General features: G+C 37.4%; 1 protein-coding gene across 1 annotated transcript in view; it reads right to left on the minus strand.

Annotated features, from left to right (window-relative positions):
* Positions 1-19,418, minus strand: part of whrna (whirlin a) — a 138,635-nt gene that overhangs the window by 23,777 nt on the left and 95,440 nt on the right. Inside the window, exons 6-7 of the mRNA XM_053479239.1 lie at positions 4,083-4,295; positions 764-985 (exon numbers count right to left, since the gene is read on the minus strand). Coding sequence (XP_053335214.1) covers positions 764-985; positions 4,083-4,295 — 435 coding nt within the window. The remainder of the gene's footprint in view (positions 1-763; positions 986-4,082; positions 4,296-19,418) is intronic.

Genomic DNA, 19,418 nt, shown 5'->3' on the forward strand with positions numbered 1-19,418 from the left:
TTTAATACACTTTGTCCATCTTTTAACAAGCTTTCATATTCCCTCATCAAAAAACATATTGTGCATATAAGCTAAAAATGCATCGTTGTCTTCATTTCTTCAGCAGACGTCAATTTTCATCCTTGTAGAGTTGCTTTCAGATTAAAGTCTGATGGAGCAAGATCTAGACTATAGGGAGGACGCTTTACCACCACAAAAAAGTTTTTTCCAAAGTGTGTACACCGTGGGTAGAAGTGCATTTGGATGTAAGATAACGTGGCCCTTGTATAGCAGTCCTCTCACTGTAACAAGCACTGTTGATTGTTAACCCTTTTTCCTGATAATGTTCCAATACTGGCCCTTGAGAATCTCAGAAAACTGTAAGCATCAATTTTCCAGCTGATGTTTGACTTTTTCTCGGTCGGCGATTGAGGATGTTCCCGTTCTATACTCTGCCGTTTACTCTCGGGCTCGTAGTGATGAGTCCATGTGTCTTTCTCTTTAAAAAAAACTTTCATCTTCCTTGGAGTATTGGTCCAAATTTAATTTGCACATATCCAAAAACTTCTGTTTATGCTCCTGCATGAGTTGGTACAAATGAACTTATGTATCACGTTCACATCTGCACAGCAGTGACTGACGAGGCGCTGAATGGAAAGCGCTGATGAGACGGTGCGGCCAACAGAAGTTTTATTAGATCTGAAGTGCAGATAATTTTTGACTCACCCATGTACTATTCTCATCATGGGATCCAACACACACACGCACATAGAGGTCCTCATACCCGTGCAGAGCTGAGCGTAGTACTGGTCACATAGCTGCCCGAGGAGGAGGCCAGTGTGTCGGGGTAGGACACCATTGAAAGGGAGTCTGTGTGTAGTGCTGCTCCACCTGCTGCTCCCTGTCGGGCCTTCAAAGCTTCGATCTCCCTGCGGAGCACCAGTGCATCAAAACGCTCCAGATCCTGTGCGCTTACCAGCCCCCGCATCTCAGACAGCAGAGAGAACTGCAGCCAAAACACACACACACACACACAGATATGTTAGAGATGGCTGAAAAGCACTTTCCTAAATACTCTAAGTGCACTTGAGTAACTTATTTAATTAATATTCGATTTAATTTCATAAATTTCGGTTGTGGCAAAACTCTAACAAAAAACTTAAAGTCTAAAAACTTTGTGTTTGTGTGAACCGAGTACGAAAGTCACCTTGACTTCAAGATGGCTGACCAAGCAGTTTTAAGCTAAACGATGTGCTTGTTTGCATTTCCTTGTCATCACTGTGCACAGTTTCAAAAGAAGACAGGAACGTTTGATGTGGTTTGAAGTGAAAGTGTTATGATCTGGTCTAGAGGTTATATGACTAGCACCTTGGACAAAGTGCTGTCCATCATGTCCAGCACCAGTCAGCTTTTGCTAAGCAGGAGAACATGTTCAGTGGCAGACTTCTATCACAGAGTTGCTCTACTGACAGACTCATGAAATCCTTTGTTCCCAGGACCAGACGCTGTTTTAACACTTCTTTAAGGTGCCTGGGGACATGATTGGGATTCTTGGTCATGATGGTCCCTCAGCCACTACTCATTCTTATTTATTCATGCAGGTCTCCTCTCATAACAGACTTCTACCACTCATCATGTACCCTAATCTACATTGACCTTTATTATTTTTGCACTACTCCATTTTTGCACTCCTGGCACTTTTAATAACTATATCTCAGTTTTTGGACATCTCAATTTGCTCTATCCTCTGATTATGCATCCTCACTCCCCTTTATTTTGCACATATTCACCTCGGTCTTATTATATATATTTCTTTGTCTATTGTATATTAAACTTAGATTTTCTTTTAGTCATTTCAGTTGATGCATGGTTTGACGATCTTGCTAGTGCTACTCCATGTCTATTGTATTACTGTCCTTGCTACTGGATGTTTGTAATTTCTTTCGAGATCAATAAAATAGGTAAGTACTGTAAGTATCTATCTATCTATCTATCTATCTATCTATCTATCTATCTATCTATCTATCTATCTATCGTCACAACGTGCGCCCTAAATCTTTTGTTGCTCTTCGCTCACTCCGTAGGCTCACTAAGTAGGCGTCCTACCTTTCTGCAGGTGAGCAAAGGGCCAGGGCTGCCAGATCAGAAATGGCTGGTGAATTATCATCATTAATGGATCACTGAGTTTCTCCACGCTATGAAAACGATGTGGGGAGTTAAGCTTGAGGTCCGGAGGTCTACAGAGCAGAGTCGTGCGGTGCATGCTTAAAAAATACGCAGAGTGGTATGCGAGCAGGGTGATGTCATGCCCCCCGGGGACTTCAAAGAATAGACTAGAACGCAGCCGTTTGATCTCGACTTGAAGAGCAGCCACGAGAGGACTGCCTGAGCTCCAACGGCGCTTTCACTGTCGCTTAGAGCCAGCCCTTAAGATCCTGCCGCCAAAGAGGAAAAGGTTGCTGCGTCCACATTAAGCCCCTTTTCCCCAGCCGGGGCCACTTCTGCTGCACCAGAGAAGCGACGGCCGACACTGGCTGTGATCGCATTTGACTCCTGACTGCGGCCATTCCCAGGAAGAGGTAAGCAGGGCCGGTTGGCCAAAACAACGAGGCGAGCAGCTTTAAGGAAGCCGCTGCCCACACGGGCCCACTCTGCCCACCGCCAGCCTCCAGACCAACACACCCTCACAACTTTCCTCCCCTTTTTTCTTTCCGTCCTCCTTGATTTTTCCAAATAAAATGACCCTTTTCCCGTAAGAACGTGCCTCGTGTCTGTGGTGCCACCAGAGCGAAAAATCTTACACTATTCATCTATCTATGTATGTATGTATATATCTATTTTTACCAACTGTTGACTAAGACAAAAACAAAATTACTGGAACTAGTCAACTTTTCCAAATGTAAAGCAAAAACTAAAACTTGCAACTTGTCAAACTAATTATATACTTACTTTTTAAGGCTAAATTAAATAATTTACTGTAATTAATGATTAAAAAACTAAAAACTCCTATGTATCATATTACATTTTAAAGATGGATCAATTCATAAAGTGCACACACTCATGACCTGTGGCTCGGCTGACCTGTGATGACCTGTGGCTCGGCTAAAACCATTTTTTCTGAAACTGAGACTGTGCAGCATGGAAGCTCATGTCCATCAACAGCCATGTCTTACAGTATACCTCCGTGAGCGACCTACCATATATGGAGCAATGCCATGTCTACAGTACCTGAAAGGTTTTTCCTGGCTGTACTCACTGGTGTCCAAAATGAGTCTGGGATATTGAAATATGTCATTTCAACTAGTGGACTGGTCTATGCAACTGCAAATAAATCTGTTGTTAAAAGCCTTCTTAACTTGTAAGCTGATTAACCTCTTACACTATACGGTCAAATGTTAGTGGACACCTGAATGTCATGAGCATATGTGCTGGTTGAACATCCTATTCCAGATTTTGTCCTTAGCTGTTATAATAACTTTTATTCTTCTGTGAAAGCTTTCTTTTAGATCATGGAACATGGTCATGGAAGATCAGGGCCTTACCAACCTGAGCAAACCGTGTCAAATTCACTTTGTGCACAGGTGCATTGTCAGACTGGAACATGTTCAGATCCCTTAGAAGAAGCATTGCAATGCTACAGTATTTAAAGACATCTGTATGCTTTAAACTTTGCAGTAACAGTTTGTGTAAGTACCAGGTTGCCTCTGTCAAGAGGTTATTGGTGGATCCTTCAACAAGATCAAGTACTAAAGCTTGACTTATGCTAAACAAAGGCTTGTTAGCAATGATACTGTATCCTTGATGTAATACTAAGAAGCGAAATGCAAAATGCTAACATGTTTTGGTTTACTCGAGTAAAAATCTGTCTGTGAGTTCAAAATGAGACGAACTAGGCTGTGATTCAACGCAGAGACTTTCTGGATTTACCTTGACAAAAATGAAATCCCAGCTTTAAAAATATAAAAAATATCTCAGTGTCTGGAAATTAAATAGATGTAATGGTATGGGGTGGAACTGATACGAGGATCACACGAGGATTAGGAGGTGTTGCTGCTGGATTGCAAATTCAAAACAATCAATAAAAGCCTCTCACATAGACAAACCTTGGCATGCGTGTTGAGGAGCTCAAACAGGGCCATGACCAGCTGTTCGACTCCAATGTGTCCACTGCGATATTCCTGGATGTAGTAGTTCATGGTCTGTCTCTCATGCTCAGTAAGGAGGTGTCTGGCCTGTTCCTCCAGCATGGCCCTACTCTGGTTCACCAGACTGGAGAGAGTGACCTGAGAACCGGCTACTCCCTTATAAAAACCCGTCTGAAGGGGCATACAGAAAGATAATAAAGAAGAAGGTAAGGGCAAAACTGAATGCATGAATTAAAAACAAAAAAAATAATACATTATTAAAACTTTGACACTTACTAGGACAATCGCATAAAATAAAAACAATATTTAATTCCACGAAATTTTCAATAATAATCATAATTTGAAAAATTCCACTCATTTTTCTTTTTTGTTCAGTGGATCTTTATGGTTTCTACTGTACCTAGAAGACTTCCTCTGGTTAGAAGTCTGAATTTTGGCAATAAACAAAGAATTATACTTCAGTCATCCAAGTCACCTGCTGGCTCATTTTTAGCTCTCTGAGAATATATGGAAGATATGTTTTCAACAGCTCCACTGAGAGGTCATTCAATCTTAAATGGAAAAGATGATATTCCACCGAAGCGCACATCCCTATCCTGCTCTTCCTATTTTTCCACCTCTCGCTGTTGTCTGCCTCCTCGGAGGGAGCATTTTAAATTAGCTCCTCAATCAAAACCAAAAACCTTAAAGTGTCTAGCCATGAGACGAGAGAGAGAGAGAGAGAGACGAAGCTGTGTGCCTGCTCCTTTATGTTTACATAAAATGCTGCCTTCTGAGGTGCCTTCATCTTGCCAGTTTTTTTGAAGGCAGCATACATACTCTATATCCTTTCCCCTTTTTCAAGAAAAAAGGGGAAAAAACCTAATGAGAACGCCTGGTGTAGTTTTGGAATATTTGCCCCAGTAATACTTGGCCATTTTTTAAATATACTTTAGGGTTAGCATCCACATGTACTGTATATATCTCTGTAATCTCACAAAGTGGTAATGTATTCTGCCTTTGAAGCGAACTCAAACCAGTACCTTCACAGAAATCCCATTTGCTGTTGGTGTTGTCTGCGTTAAACATATTTGGACTCCTTACAGTCGCTCGAACTTAAAGTCAATCTAAATGCTATAACCTACAAAGACATCCTATACAATTATGTACTTTCATCGTTAAGGCAACTTTTTGGAGAAGGTCCAACATGATCACATGTCCACAAACCTTTGGCCATGCAATGTAGCATCCTTTGTATAGAAATTTGTTGTACCAGCAGGCTTTTAGTCAAAACCAGCTTGTCTATTTAGATAAGGTTTGGAGCTATCCATTGTTGGTTCTTTTCAAAAGTTCATTAGCTAAATCTGTTAACAGATTGAAATAATAGATCAACTTAAAAAGGAATAATGCGTGTTACTAATTGTAAACCAGCAACAAAAAAAAAACATTTAATTCGTGTGTCAGATATTTGGTCCTCAGTAAGACTGGAGTGATGCTTTTCCTATCTTGAATAGTTTCTTGTATTAGCATACAAGCCTAGGTTGCCTTTACCAGGAGGTTACAACTTGGCCTCAGGTGGTTCTTTGAAGACGATACAGTAAGTCAGTCCAACAATACATGCAAATCTAGAAACTGAAATGCTTGTGGGACACAAACGTAGTGCTTTCTGACAGTCTGTGGGTTTTAACCCGACTGTACAAAACATCTGAAGCAACCTCAGATCATAAGAAGTTAGTCTGAACTTATCAGAATACAGAACCTTTTTCCATTGCTAACAAATGGAAACAGTGATTTTTACAGTACTGTGGATATTTCACAAATATGAGTTCATCCTAAGCAACCCCACACTCTTTAACTATCTCTCACAAAAATAAAAATAAAAAGTTCTGATAACTTGAACTGCCAACTCGCTTCTAATTTGTCTGTCGTTTAGTGGGCACTATCAGGCAGAATGATCACCCGCTTTATTAAACAGACAAAAAAGAGTGCTGATATGAGCTGGATCGATACAAACAACAGGGGCAAGCATGTTCACATTGCTCACAATCAGAGTCCCGACTGAGACACTCACTCTCTGCACTTTATACACTGTCCCTAATATCAAAGTCCTGCTGCATGGTATTCCAGATGCATGCCGTGGTTTTGTTAGTGAGGACGTCTGTACTGTACAATGAACAAGCCAAATAATTCTGGCAAGAAGAACTGGATTTCACATGAAGGTCAAATTGAGGAGACGTTAACAGGTCATTATTGGAGCAATTGGATAGAATGAAAACGCAATCAAAGTTAACGCAGTCATTTTCTAACTGGCTGCGGTGCAGTAAGGGATGAATAAAGTAAAACACAAAAGCAAGTTCTCAAGTGAATGACCTTACAAAATGAGATTTTTTTAGGTGGAGAAATATATTGTATGGCGAAATTGTGAGAAACCATGTAATACACTTTTATAAGATATATCCACCTGAAACAAAAACAGATTAAAGGGAATTAAATTAAAGCAGCCTACTGAATTAAAATGTTAAAATGTTTTTATTAAATACAGTAACTTGTGTCTGTATTCATTAATAGACACCAATTATGCAAAATATTTTTTTAATGATTACTTATGCTCCCAGAAACATGTCTTCATTCTCACTTACATGTGGTTTTCTCATGGCCACACAGCTGTTTAGTTCCAATCCTGTAAATTCTCATTACATTGTGTGTATGGAAATGATCTTACTTGTATTATTATACATAGCTATGGCTATTTACCCTTGATTTTTTGTACCATGCAACATCACCAAGTGATCCTTCCAGGGTTTGATAACGTGCTGAAGTGCAATAATTTTGCGCTCCTGACTTTTTTTTTTTTGCCAGGCATTATATTTACATTCTTAGTTCTTATATGTTATCCTTTCTATACATTATTAACATCTCATTAAAAGACTTCTTTCAGTTTTTAACATTTGTACTGTTTTTGAAACACGGGTAGTTCTTACTACATACCTAGTTTTTGCTGTTTGATAGTGTTGATTGCAGTTTGATTCAGGTCTAAACAGACACTTCTATGGTGGAAACTGAACATAATTCAAGGTTAATGAAAAACTAGAGGAAATTCATTCAATTTGTTTATTTTCCATGTAAAGAAGGAGTTCCTAGTGTCTGTGTACTGTGTAAGAGTAGGAGGACAGGAGAAAACATACTTTTTTGGGGGTTTCTTGGATATGATTCAACATAAACCAAGTACACAACATTCCTAGAGGTACAGTATATACTAACAGTAACCATAAACTATGATTTTAACACAAGAAACAGGGCATATAAGCCATTAGTCGTAACTACAAAAGCAGAAGTGCCAGTGGACTTTTAACTGCAATTGATCAATAAACAGAGCAGAACCAATAGTGGATAAAATCCCAGAAGAACAATGACAGCAAAGATCTTATCGATTTCCTGCCATCTGTAACACAACATAATCCACAATGTTCTTCTGATAATGGTTCCCGTTTTACTGACATATGCCTTACTCATGACAATGTTTAATTGTTAGTCGATATCATAAGCGCGACAAAGAATGTGCCTCCGGTGACGTTCCTCAGGATGACTCACAAAGAGAATTAACGCTGAACTTTCTTCACGTTGCTGTGCTCCGCTGAAATTCGGCTGAGTTAAAGTGAAGTATTAACATCAGAGGCTCTGCTTTATTTGGAGCATCGCATGGATAACTAGCCTTTATTAAGTGTAATGAAGAGGAAAAAGAGTGGTTGAAGCCAGAGACAGAGACATAAAGCTGCTTTAAGAGATTGTTGGAACTGGCTTTTCATCCTCATAGTTACCACTAAAATATATTGTCTGGGGAAATAGAAGTGATTCTCATGGGCTGCAGAGTCAAAGAATAAAATTTTAACATGGATAATTACCTCTAGAGTAATCGGCACTCTGTGAACATATAGCTCAAGCTCAAGGTTATGTGGATTTTGTAAAGTTTTATTCAAACGGAAAAAAAAGTTGAGTGTTTTCAACGTAAAGAAATGTAACCATAGAGCTGCCATTAAACCAGGCAGTCAGACTCAAACTTAACAGATGGTGGCGTAGTAGTTAGGTTTCCTATCACAGGCCAAAGATATGCAAAGTACGCTTACTGGCATTTCCAATTTTCACATGGTGTATGAGTGAGTGTGAGTATTTCTGACCTTGTGTGTTCTGTGAAAGATTGCCGACCTGGCGACCCTGTACAGGACAAGCTATATATAGAGAATGAATGAGAAAGTAATTTGCTCATTTTTATGAAGAGTGCCATTAATTCTGTTGCACACTGTACGGTACACCGGGTTCTAAATGGAAAACTAAGCGTCAGCTATATAGAGTGGAAGATAAGTCTGGGAAGACGGTGTATTTACAGATATATTTTGTGGAAGCAATGTCAGAAAAGACTCATTTTTGGCCAAAAGGTTACTGTTACTGATAAGGACTTACACAACCTAACACTCTAAATAAATTGTGGCAGTAAAAAAGAACCTTTCAGTAAGAAATGAAAAAAAAAAAAAAAAGAACAAAGAGAAAAGTGAGCAATAGCAGAACTTGTGATGAAAGGTAAAGGGCTAAAAAAAAACAATGCTGTGCTTTTTCATCTAACTGAAGGTCAACGTTTAGTTTCATGACACATTGTTGATACGCCATGACACGTGTCCTATAATGTTCCGTTATCATTGTGTCATAATGTTACTTATCTAATACTAATTACTTCCTGCTTTCTAGCTCGCATATTTGTATTGCATTATATATGATATAAGCTAGAAGTGTATTTCTTCATATACCTTCATGATTTGTTATATACCTTCGTATACTGTACCTCCAAAATGTTTTGTGTTATTCAGCTTAGACGACAACAGTTTACCGATGTTTAATTAATTAATGAACCGCATGTCATGCTTAAACGGTTTATATTTTGAATTACTTTGGACCATCTCCAAGACAATTTAGTTTCTACTGTATTTTCTGTATCACTTACATTATAATGACAGTAAACTGTTGTTTCTGAACCAGCCTTTCTCTCTCTATATATATCCCTTAAAAAAAAAAGCTTGCCAATTTACCTAGAAACCATAAATCGCAAAGCGATTCTTTTCTGAAAAAATTATACTGTCATGATGCATAGAGACAAGAGACAATTGGAAACCTGACACAGTCAGACATCTGATCAGAATGTCCCAGAATCAAACCCCATCCACACCAAGCTGCAAGGCCCTTTACCGCCACCCGCTCATGTGTGTAATGAGATAAATCTAATTCGCTTTGGATAAGGGCATTTACCAAATGCCAGGGATGTAAATGTAAATGAGACACATTCCACTAATGTTACATATGCATATTTAAATACATTAATACTAAATACATCTACAGTATATAAACAAAAGGATGGTTTTGTTTGGCCATTGGTCAGGACTAACTTTTAATGGGACATTTAAAAAAAGGGAAGTTATGACCAGTTTTGTGGCAGGTTATGAGCCACACGTTTAGAATGACTACAGTATTAGTGCACTAATATAAAACGTGGATGTTGCGTGGACTTGTGTTCCTCTGGCAGCTGGTTTTCGACACAATGCACCAACTTGAGCATACATTAGCTTGAGGTGTAAGCTGTCATGACAGCCACTGTAATATTCTGATAAAAAAAATCACATGATGATTTTTGATGAATTTAGAGACTAAGTTTTGGGGAAGGCGATGGAACTGAACTGATTCAATGAAAACATTTGTTTTCTGCCACTCTACACACAGGCAGGGTACTGACTGAGGGAATAATTAGAGAAGTAAGTCAGTATTATACCCCTGTCTGGGATTACAAAAAAAATGTAAATAAGAGCGACTTTACCCCTCTTCTACATATAATGTATTACCTTCTCTTCTCTTTTATTTTTTTAAAATACGTTTCTTATTAAAAAAAAACTTTTTAATTACTTAAAATGTAGTGTGCAAATGCTCCCTCAATTTCGAACCTAAAGGCAAAAACACATACAAATGCTACTACTTTACTAAATAAGATCTGTTAAGGCAAGTGTGTGATGAATGACTGGTGCATCTTGCACAGCATTGTGTCAAGCTTGGCTAATCAACTACATTTAGATTAAGCAGAGAAAACATTTATTATGGTGTGAACTTTCCCATTAAGCTATGACAGCACATTTATTGTGTGCATCTACTGTACAGCCTCCTTTAAACCCCTGTGTGTCTATTAATTCATAAAAAGGCAAACCTATATCCTGCAGGCTTTGCTTTTGGCTTTCTCTAACTCTAAATAATTGATCAATGCCGTAACGCTGTCCTGGCACAAAAGAGAATACCAACAGCTGCACAGTTTAATGATTTAATGATGAAATGATTTAATTTTATGCTACTGGTATCACCTTGGGTCCAGGTTGAAAGAAACGGTATATTGACAATGCCTAAATAGACCTAATTGTACTTATTATATAATCTGTCATAAATAAAAAAAAAAACAGAGCTTTTACTCAGATTGTCTGCCAGCTTATAAAATAGCACCTGATATACAGTAGCACTCCTATTTCTTTCCAAAACGCATTTTTATTAACAGTGGCGAAAAGCATACAACCTAGGCATGTGTGAAAAAGAGAAGAGGTGCAGTAGAAGTGCCTTAATTTATTTAATTTTTCATATTACACCTAGTACATTGTGCACAGAGATACTTACTTGAGACTTTCTGCGTTTCCATTTCACAGTTCCTGATTTAATAAAGCAATACCCATGTTTTAGTGAGATGTCCTGTAAATAAAACGCACTCAGTTTAATTGATGGTTTGATTTACCCACTAGAGCTGTGAGTATTAGTTGGGAGGGTTTGATGATTCGATTCAAATTTTTTAAAAACTATTTGATATATACTAATAATATTTAATTAGTAGGGCCTCTCTCAGGGTAAACTATTATATATAAAAATGTCAGTCTGGGTCTCCCAAGCGTAAGGGAACGAAAATACCCAGAAAAAAGGATCCGTTTGGCACGTGGGAGGGCTTGAAAAACTCTGCTAAGCTGGTATAAGTCATGTCAATCAAAAATAAATCACTCCTTCAGAGAAAGCCCTGATTTTACTGCAAAATCACTCCATAGTCTTTCATGGGTTTTGTAGAGTGGACACACACTGAGAAAATGCTTTTGGACTACTTTTACACATGAAAAAATGGCTTTCCACAAGTATAAAGGTTACCCTCGTAAACAAACCAAGAACCAACTCTTTAGCATGTATGGGTCAACCGATATAAGTCCAAGAATCACAGGAGTGTCATTGCTGTGAAGTTTATGCTGATTACATGGTCTGTTCCTGAGTCAAAGGGAGTACATGGTAGTGATGGGAAGTTTAAATCATTTTAGTAACTCGGTTCTTCGCATCTCGGTCATCAAAATGAACGAATCTTTTTTTGAGTCACTTTGTTTTTTTGTTAAATAGAATAAAATGTTACATTTTCAATACACAGATCCCCAACATGTCTACATACACAAATTTTGTCTATAGTTCCAGTAATAAAAATATTACAATGCAGCTAAGAACATATTAATGATAAACAGAATGAGCAGCTCACCTCTCATATCTTCTGGTCCGAGTCGTTCGTTCTTTCGAATCTATTGCACTGCATAGTGTCTATGGGAGTCACGTGACAAAGAGAACGAACGATTCAGACCAAAGACTCTTTTCTGTTTTCTGTACACAACCTACGTAGGGTTTGCGATGCTTTGTGCATGCGCGCCAGTAGAAAATGAACGAATCACTCTCCGAGACTACTTGTTCTTCTGAGTCATGTTAAAAAGAATGAAGCTTTCATGAACGACCCATCACAAGTATATAGACTCTTTGTAACTCTTTTATATCTTTGTAACCGTATGGACCAGAAACAAGACATTTTCTGCATTTTGCCAAGAAAAAACACCTACATCAAGACTTCATCAGGAATCATATCTAATAAAATCTAAAAACTGTGTAACTTTCGCACTCTGTTTAAATGTCACTTTTCTTTATGTCTTATGCATGCATGCATGCATTTTCCGTAAAGACTGTGGTATATTTTCCAAGGAATCAGCCAGTTTTAGACCATTTAACATTTGTAACCTTAACTTAATCTTTTTAATCAAAACCAAAAAAAGATTGATTAAATTGCATAATTAACTAAACCACACCGCAACCTAGCAACCACTTCTGAGACAATACTTATCTCAAGTACTGTTTTTTAATGGATACAAATTTTGTCAAAATAATATATTTTTATTCCTTTTTTTATATAGTCTTTTGCGTTAGGTTACGACAGATTACATTTGGCAGGAAAAAGAAACTGCTACTTTCTTCTTACTTTAGTCTGCATTCTGTCTCCCTGTTTTTTATTGGACTTAAAGGCACATGGGTTTAAAGCGTTTAAAGGCACTAGTAAATATTCTATCGTAAAAAGGGACAGTTTCTCTCTGTTTTACTCAAAAATATTCCGACAAGCATTTGAGGAAAACCTCTTGCTCTGAAAAATGAAGCAAATAGTCTGCGGGAAGTGCCAAAACCTGCAGCTCTACAAATGTCCACTGGGGGCTCGCTCCAAAAGTGAGTCAATCCCCAAGAACTGCATGTTAAAATGTCCACAACAAAAACAAAACAGGTTTACAGCCTGGTACAATAAAGGTTTTGACTCCATAGCTAGATTTTTCCATTTATGACAACTGTACGGAGGCGGGGTTAAAATTTTACATAACTCATGAGTTAAACTTGCATTAAGCCAAAAAATCATGCATAATTTGAGGTGTGGCCAATATAAGTGACATCTGCACTGCAGGTGTCAAACTGCCAGCTGTCTGCTGTGCATCACTTCAGCTAAAATTTAATTAGCAAACCTTAATTACCACAAGAAAGGTAGAAGTTCACAGGAGGCGACCTGTGAACTTCTAAAAAATGCAAAGTAATGTTAGCATATAAATCAACAATCGGCACTATAGCATTTTATCCAAGCTAAAGATATGCTAGCTAGCTTGTAGCAAGTAGACATGTTCCAACCAACTTCCAGGATTAGTTAGTTCCCATATGCAGTTAGTTAGTTCCCATATGCACCTGTTATCCTAGCATTCCAAAGCATACTTAAGTGTACTTGCTCCAGACTAATGACGAGTATACTTAAAGTTTGCTATTTTGGAACCACTAATTTTGTACTAAATATATTTAAGTTGTAATTAAATTGTACATGAGCACAATTTTAAGTGTATTAAGTATACTTTTGTGTGCTATAGTGGAACACCTTTTTTTTTCTTGGGGGGGGATTTTTTCCCTGATTTTTTCCCAGATTTTTTCCCTAATCTAGTCGTGGCCAATTCCTCCCTGTCACTAGGGGGCTCCCACTACCATTTAGTCGGGAGGGCCAAAGGCAATCACGTGTTTCCTCCGAACCACGTGACGCCAGCCAACTGCATCTTTTCAAACTGCTCGCTTACGCACCATTGGAGGCAGCGTAACACACTCGTAGGACAGCGCTATCCAGTCCTTCCACTTGCGCGAGCTCACAAACGCCCCTGATTGGCTGTAAAGCCATGATTAATAAAGGAGCACGATGTACCTCTCATCCCTCCCCTCAGCGATCTCCGGATGATAGGGCATCACTTTACCACTGCGCCACTCGGAGGCCACAACTTTAAGTATACTTAGTACACTTAAAGTATATGGCTGTGTGTGTACTAACGTACATACCTGACAGTACTTACTGAAATGTACGTATATATTTTATGTATTATAAGTACATGACAGCAATTCTTACTGTGTTACAAATACATGATTAATATACTATTATATTCTCATTGCAGCGGTAGAATGCTGTTGTACTTCTGGCCAATTAAAAATACTAAAAAAGGTTAATAAAAATATACTTTATTATATCATACAGTACACACAACCTTCTATAATACTGTATTGCAAATGTGTTACCAGTACACTAAAGGTGTTTAGGGTAAGTTACAAATGCTAAATGCATTTTCTACACTATAACATGTTTTTGAAAAAAAAATACATCAGTTATTATGAGACAGATTTTATTCTTGAGTCCAACAGATTTCATTTGCACAAGGTTACAAAAACACAGTACTATAGTTTATTTGTGTTTAACAAAACGTCAGGTTGTCTTACAAACACACTAACTAAAATTTAAACTGTTGTCTAAACCAAGATAGACATTAGTATTGGAATATACGGGTACAGTATTAGTTCAAACCTGGTGTGTTGATTCTAGCTGTTACACAGAGACTTTAAAAAAACAGGCCGAGAGCTACGAAGCATTAAACCAGAAGCAAAGTACAGTACATAAGATTTAGCAATAACACATTAGACAATACATTCTACAGTTTAAACTATGTACTTAATCTTAAACTACCTAACAAGAACCATAAAATTTACCCTCTGCCGATGAAAATAAAATAATAAATTGATACAGCTTCCAGTCGTGAATTCAAACTAGAAGCAGAGAACTGGGGAGCCAATCAGAAACTGAAGGCAGGCACAATCGGTCTGTCTGTTTTCTGATTGGCTCCCCAGTTCTCTGCTCCTAGTTTGGCTGGTGTTGCGCTGATTCTAGTCTCTGGTTGGCTGGAATAGTTGCAGACTGCAGAGTTTTAACGCTGCTGTAGTTCGTGCAAGTGTAGCTTTATGATAGTGAGTGCGCAAACACATACATTATCTTGAACGTGCAAAAGTGATTTTCAGCGCGCAAAAACGAGTTTGAGAGCAGAGTAGTGCACTAAATATAAGTATAAATAAGTACTTAAATAAGTACATAAGCATAAATAAGTCAATATACACTGTATATTAAAATTTTTATTCTAATGTATACTTTCTGTACACTTGTACAATGATTATTTCAAGCATTTTTTTAAAATAAAAATACCAAAAAATAAATTGAAAAACAAAGTTTAAATAAGTGTGCTTTGGAATTTAGACCAACCTTTCACTTAAAGTATATTTTCCGACTGTATAATATATTTGTGGAATATTAACTGATGATACACCTTTTTGTTAGTATATTTGCAATGTATTATCGAAGATTTTTAAAGTGTATTTTTTTTCACTGAGAATAAGAGTAACCTTTTAGAGTATAGACCTGAACATGGCCCATGAAATAATATGATTGGTTCATAAATAAACACATATTAAATTCAGTCCTTTAGATAAGCATTGACTAAAAACACTGTACTATATCTCTCCTGTATGCCAGAAAAATAAAGCTAGGAAGAGTACACGTTAAAAGTTTAAATGTATTTGGACCTATTATTCAAGGAGTTTATATATATATATATATATATATATATATATATATATATATATATATATATATATATATCCCATTTCCCTTCACTTCCCAAACCTCTATTTTACCAACTAAAACTGTAAAATGAGCACAAGAAGGTGAATCTATAAAAATCAAATTTTCCTGCACAAAGTTCCATGTGTAATGTAAGTGACTACCTTCAAAGCAGTGCAAGAGGATGAAATTTTCTACAAATCGATATATAGTGTATGAAACTTTTGTATAGTGAAGGATACGGCTGTAGTAGGTTGGCAAAGGAGCCTCAGTCTAGTTGAGTCTCTACCAAAACATGCAATGCATAGTGCCATTTATAATGATCAGTGTCTTACTCAGCAAAACAATCCCACAGAGTAATTTGGCTTTGCGTGGAGAAACTGGCAAGAGGAAGTCGATTTATGATTAAGATTTATTTAAGGATTTGAGATCAAAGTCAAGGGAAGAAGCTGGAGAAAGCAGAATAATATAGAACATGAAAGAGATTTGTATATTTGCAGCCAAGTGGGATTTGTTCCATCTGTAAAGGAAAGAACCCATGGCCTGAGCAGGACGTGAACTCTGATTACTTCAGCAGGACCAACACGTGCTAACCACTGGACCGCTGGGGACCATGCTGTTGGAGCTTGTAAGTTTGTGTACATAATTACAAGCACTACAAACATCATATTAGAGTATAGTAATGTGGGCGCTAAGAAAATATAAGAAAATAAATCAGAGAGGTAACATTACAACTCTAAGAGGTGTGTGAAATGAGATACACCGGCTGTGTGTGTGTGAAGCTGTTGTGTGTCTGCTGTCTCAATCTCTGATCGGAATTCTGAATCCTGTTAGAAACTTGAGCAACCATGAGTGTGGCATGACTTTGTCTGAATGGATGTTAAAATCTGGGTGATTTTATCAATGTAGAAAAATGATTAAAAGAAGTTGAATTAGTTAGGATTAACTGTCCAGCTGTGCTGATAGACAGCAGCGTCCTGTGTAAACCCATTCAATCTAACACTTTCTGCTGATAAGTGACTTAAAAATTAGTTTTAAGGACACATTGTCACCATAATAACTGTAACTTGTTCTGGATTGCACCTGAACCCTTCAGGTTCTTTTACTCATGAATACAAAGTTGTATCTCTAACCCCTGATCAAGGGCACTACTTACTGTAGATGGTGGGACAAGGGATTGAACATGTTAGTGCACTAGCTTTCCATTTAACATTATTTGGTACCCCAGAAGCAAAAGTTAACACAGCGGTTATTCTCAAGTGGAATAAGAGTTACAGTAGGGGACTGTAAACCACCTCTATGGTTTATTCTCCTGACCTTTTGGCTACATAGCACCAGTAACAATTTAAACTTACTTTCACCCCTGTTAATTACACAAAACTGTTGGTCTCTAATTGACGGTCGCCAGCTTCACCAGTCGTGGTTAATAGTTCCTCCAGTCACGAAAGGATATGTGTCGGCCAAGCAAAATAACTGGTTAAATACACAAACAAATCATAATCTGGTAATAATAAATGGTGTCTATAGAAGTGTTGTATAAAATCAATATCGCCCCTGTGTTGGATATCAGCATGCCTATGACTGTATTGCAGCCGTGCTGATATTCAGTACAACAGCACTTTCAATCTCATGCAATATTGCCTAAATTGCTGGATGCTCAACTGTGGCAATTTAACTGACACAAACCCAATGAACAGTTTATAAGGAACACCTGCACATCTGCTCATTCATGCAGTTATCTAAAAGGCCGCAGGATTTAGGTAATGATCACATCATATCAGAATGGCAAAAGAAAAAACAATCACAGTAGCTTACATGTGTTCCATAAAGATTATTTGTGCCACACAACCTTTGAGCATTTCTAACACTATTGGGATTTTCACATGCAAAAGTCTCCAGAGTTTACGCAAAATGCTCAACAGAGAATGGCCAGACTAGGTTGAACTGACAGAGGAGCTATAATAATTTACAAAACCACTCTGTATAATTTTCTGTTTTTCTATTCATTATGTATGGTTGTATGGTTGCCACAATTTCTGCCAAATTCTTTTTTAACCAATCCAGTCACTTGAACGATGTTGCCTTAAGACATCACAGAACTCGTATATCAGATCATTTTATTTCCTGCTTTAAAGTCGTAAGAGGGGACAAAATTGTGCAAAGAGTCTTTTATCAAATTAATCAAAATTCTCTGCTGAATTAAATTCATTACATGTACTGGGGAGGAGAGACAAAATGTCTGACAAGGGCTTTCGTAAAGAAAGGACATAAGGGACTTCTTCTTTTTAAAGATTACGCCAATTATCTGTGTTTTCCCCACAGCAGCTCACATTTGAGCAGTGACCTGTAATTAATCAAAATGTACCAGTAAGCATATCTGCATATCTTACTGAAGCAATTTCAAAACAGAAACCCTTAATATATGCCCATGGAAAATTAAACAGTTTGTACACTTCTAAAGGGAGCAGTGTTTATCAGCGAAATCAGTCACTGAAATTATGGTATGAAATCCAAGTGGATAAATTTGAAATGATTTACATTAAGAGTTGATCTTAAAGTCATACATCAAAGTTTATACACCAAACTGTATTCATATACACTGCAACAAAAATTGCAATACATGTAATATAAAATAAAAGTTAAAACCGAGTTGCGCAGGAACTACACACACCACTGTTTATCCAGTTTAGTATAGATGCTTCAACACATCTTTTTTTTTTTTTTACGTTGCCCTGTTTTTTCATTTATTACATTCAAGCATCACTGCTCGCAAGCTGTTTTATCAACAAGTGCCGATTTTCTAAAGAAATCTCTTGCTGATGCATAGAACCTTGTCACCTTGTGTTGCATTACCTTGTCCGGACTGCTCCCTTTTCCATCCATTTGTCTTCTTCTCAGTATTATTTCCTACCATTTTCTTTTCTTTTCTCACTAAAAGCCTCAAACATTTTTTTTAAAGAACAGACGCTTCTTTTTCCCCCCCTACAAAAGGTTCTTACTTATTTGAAGGCTGTCTATCACACTGGGGTACTTCTTAGTAATAGGGAAAAAAATTGGAGAAATAAAAGTGGACGTTTGCTCATTTTCTGTTCGAACAAAATAGCATCAGTGCTTTGAATACTGCGTGTGTATATAAAACATGGAGGTATTCTTGCAGGAGCTGAGTCGGGACATTTTAAGTCAGGGGTTGAACCTGGTACCATATTGGGTTCCTCAAAACAAATCATTGCTGCCGACTATTCTAAATTCAGCAGTAATCTTAATGTAACTCTCTCATAACTATAATACATTATATAACCTCATAAATATATACATGTACTAAAGTAGAAATATTAAATATTATGTACTTTATTTTTGTCATTAAATAATTATATGAATCATGAGATTCCAATGAAAATGACATAAAAGAGCAATTAAATAAATGGAGCTAGAGCTTTGTAAAACTTAACTGCTGTCTCAGAGCCTCATGGGACCCTGTATGACTGCTATATCAAAGGCAAGCACATTTTTAGAGTGAAGTCATTAACCCTATGGATTAAAGACCCCCATAGAGCACTTATAAATATATAACATGCCTAAAGTTACTAATTAAAGTAATAAAGATTTGGCTTTTTCACTAATTAATTCCATTTGCAAATGACCTTGCTTTGTGCACAGGGGCATTGTCATGCTGGAACATGTTAGGACTAGGCCTTTTCTTTCCAACCAGAGTGCCCAAATTCTTAAGTTTTAAAATAAATTGAAAAAAAAAAGAAGACTTTTCATTTAGCCAAAAGTGTTCCAGCAGCCACAAGCTTTTGGTATGCATTGTATATTCGTCTGGACACGGGCTACAGGAAGTGTTACCATATAAGAAATAAAGAAGCACAGTAAGGGGGTGGTTTAATGAGCATGGGACAGTTCCAAAATATTACAAAACCTTACGCAAGTGAAATCGAAAGGGATGTTTAATCAATACTGCATGAGCGACAGTGTGGTTATATGAAATATTTGCACGGATATGA

The sequence above is a fragment of the Clarias gariepinus genome, chromosome 19, assembly GCF_024256425.1.
Source record: "Clarias gariepinus isolate MV-2021 ecotype Netherlands chromosome 19, CGAR_prim_01v2, whole genome shotgun sequence".
Lineage (NCBI taxonomy): Eukaryota > Metazoa > Chordata > Actinopteri > Siluriformes > Clariidae > Clarias > Clarias gariepinus.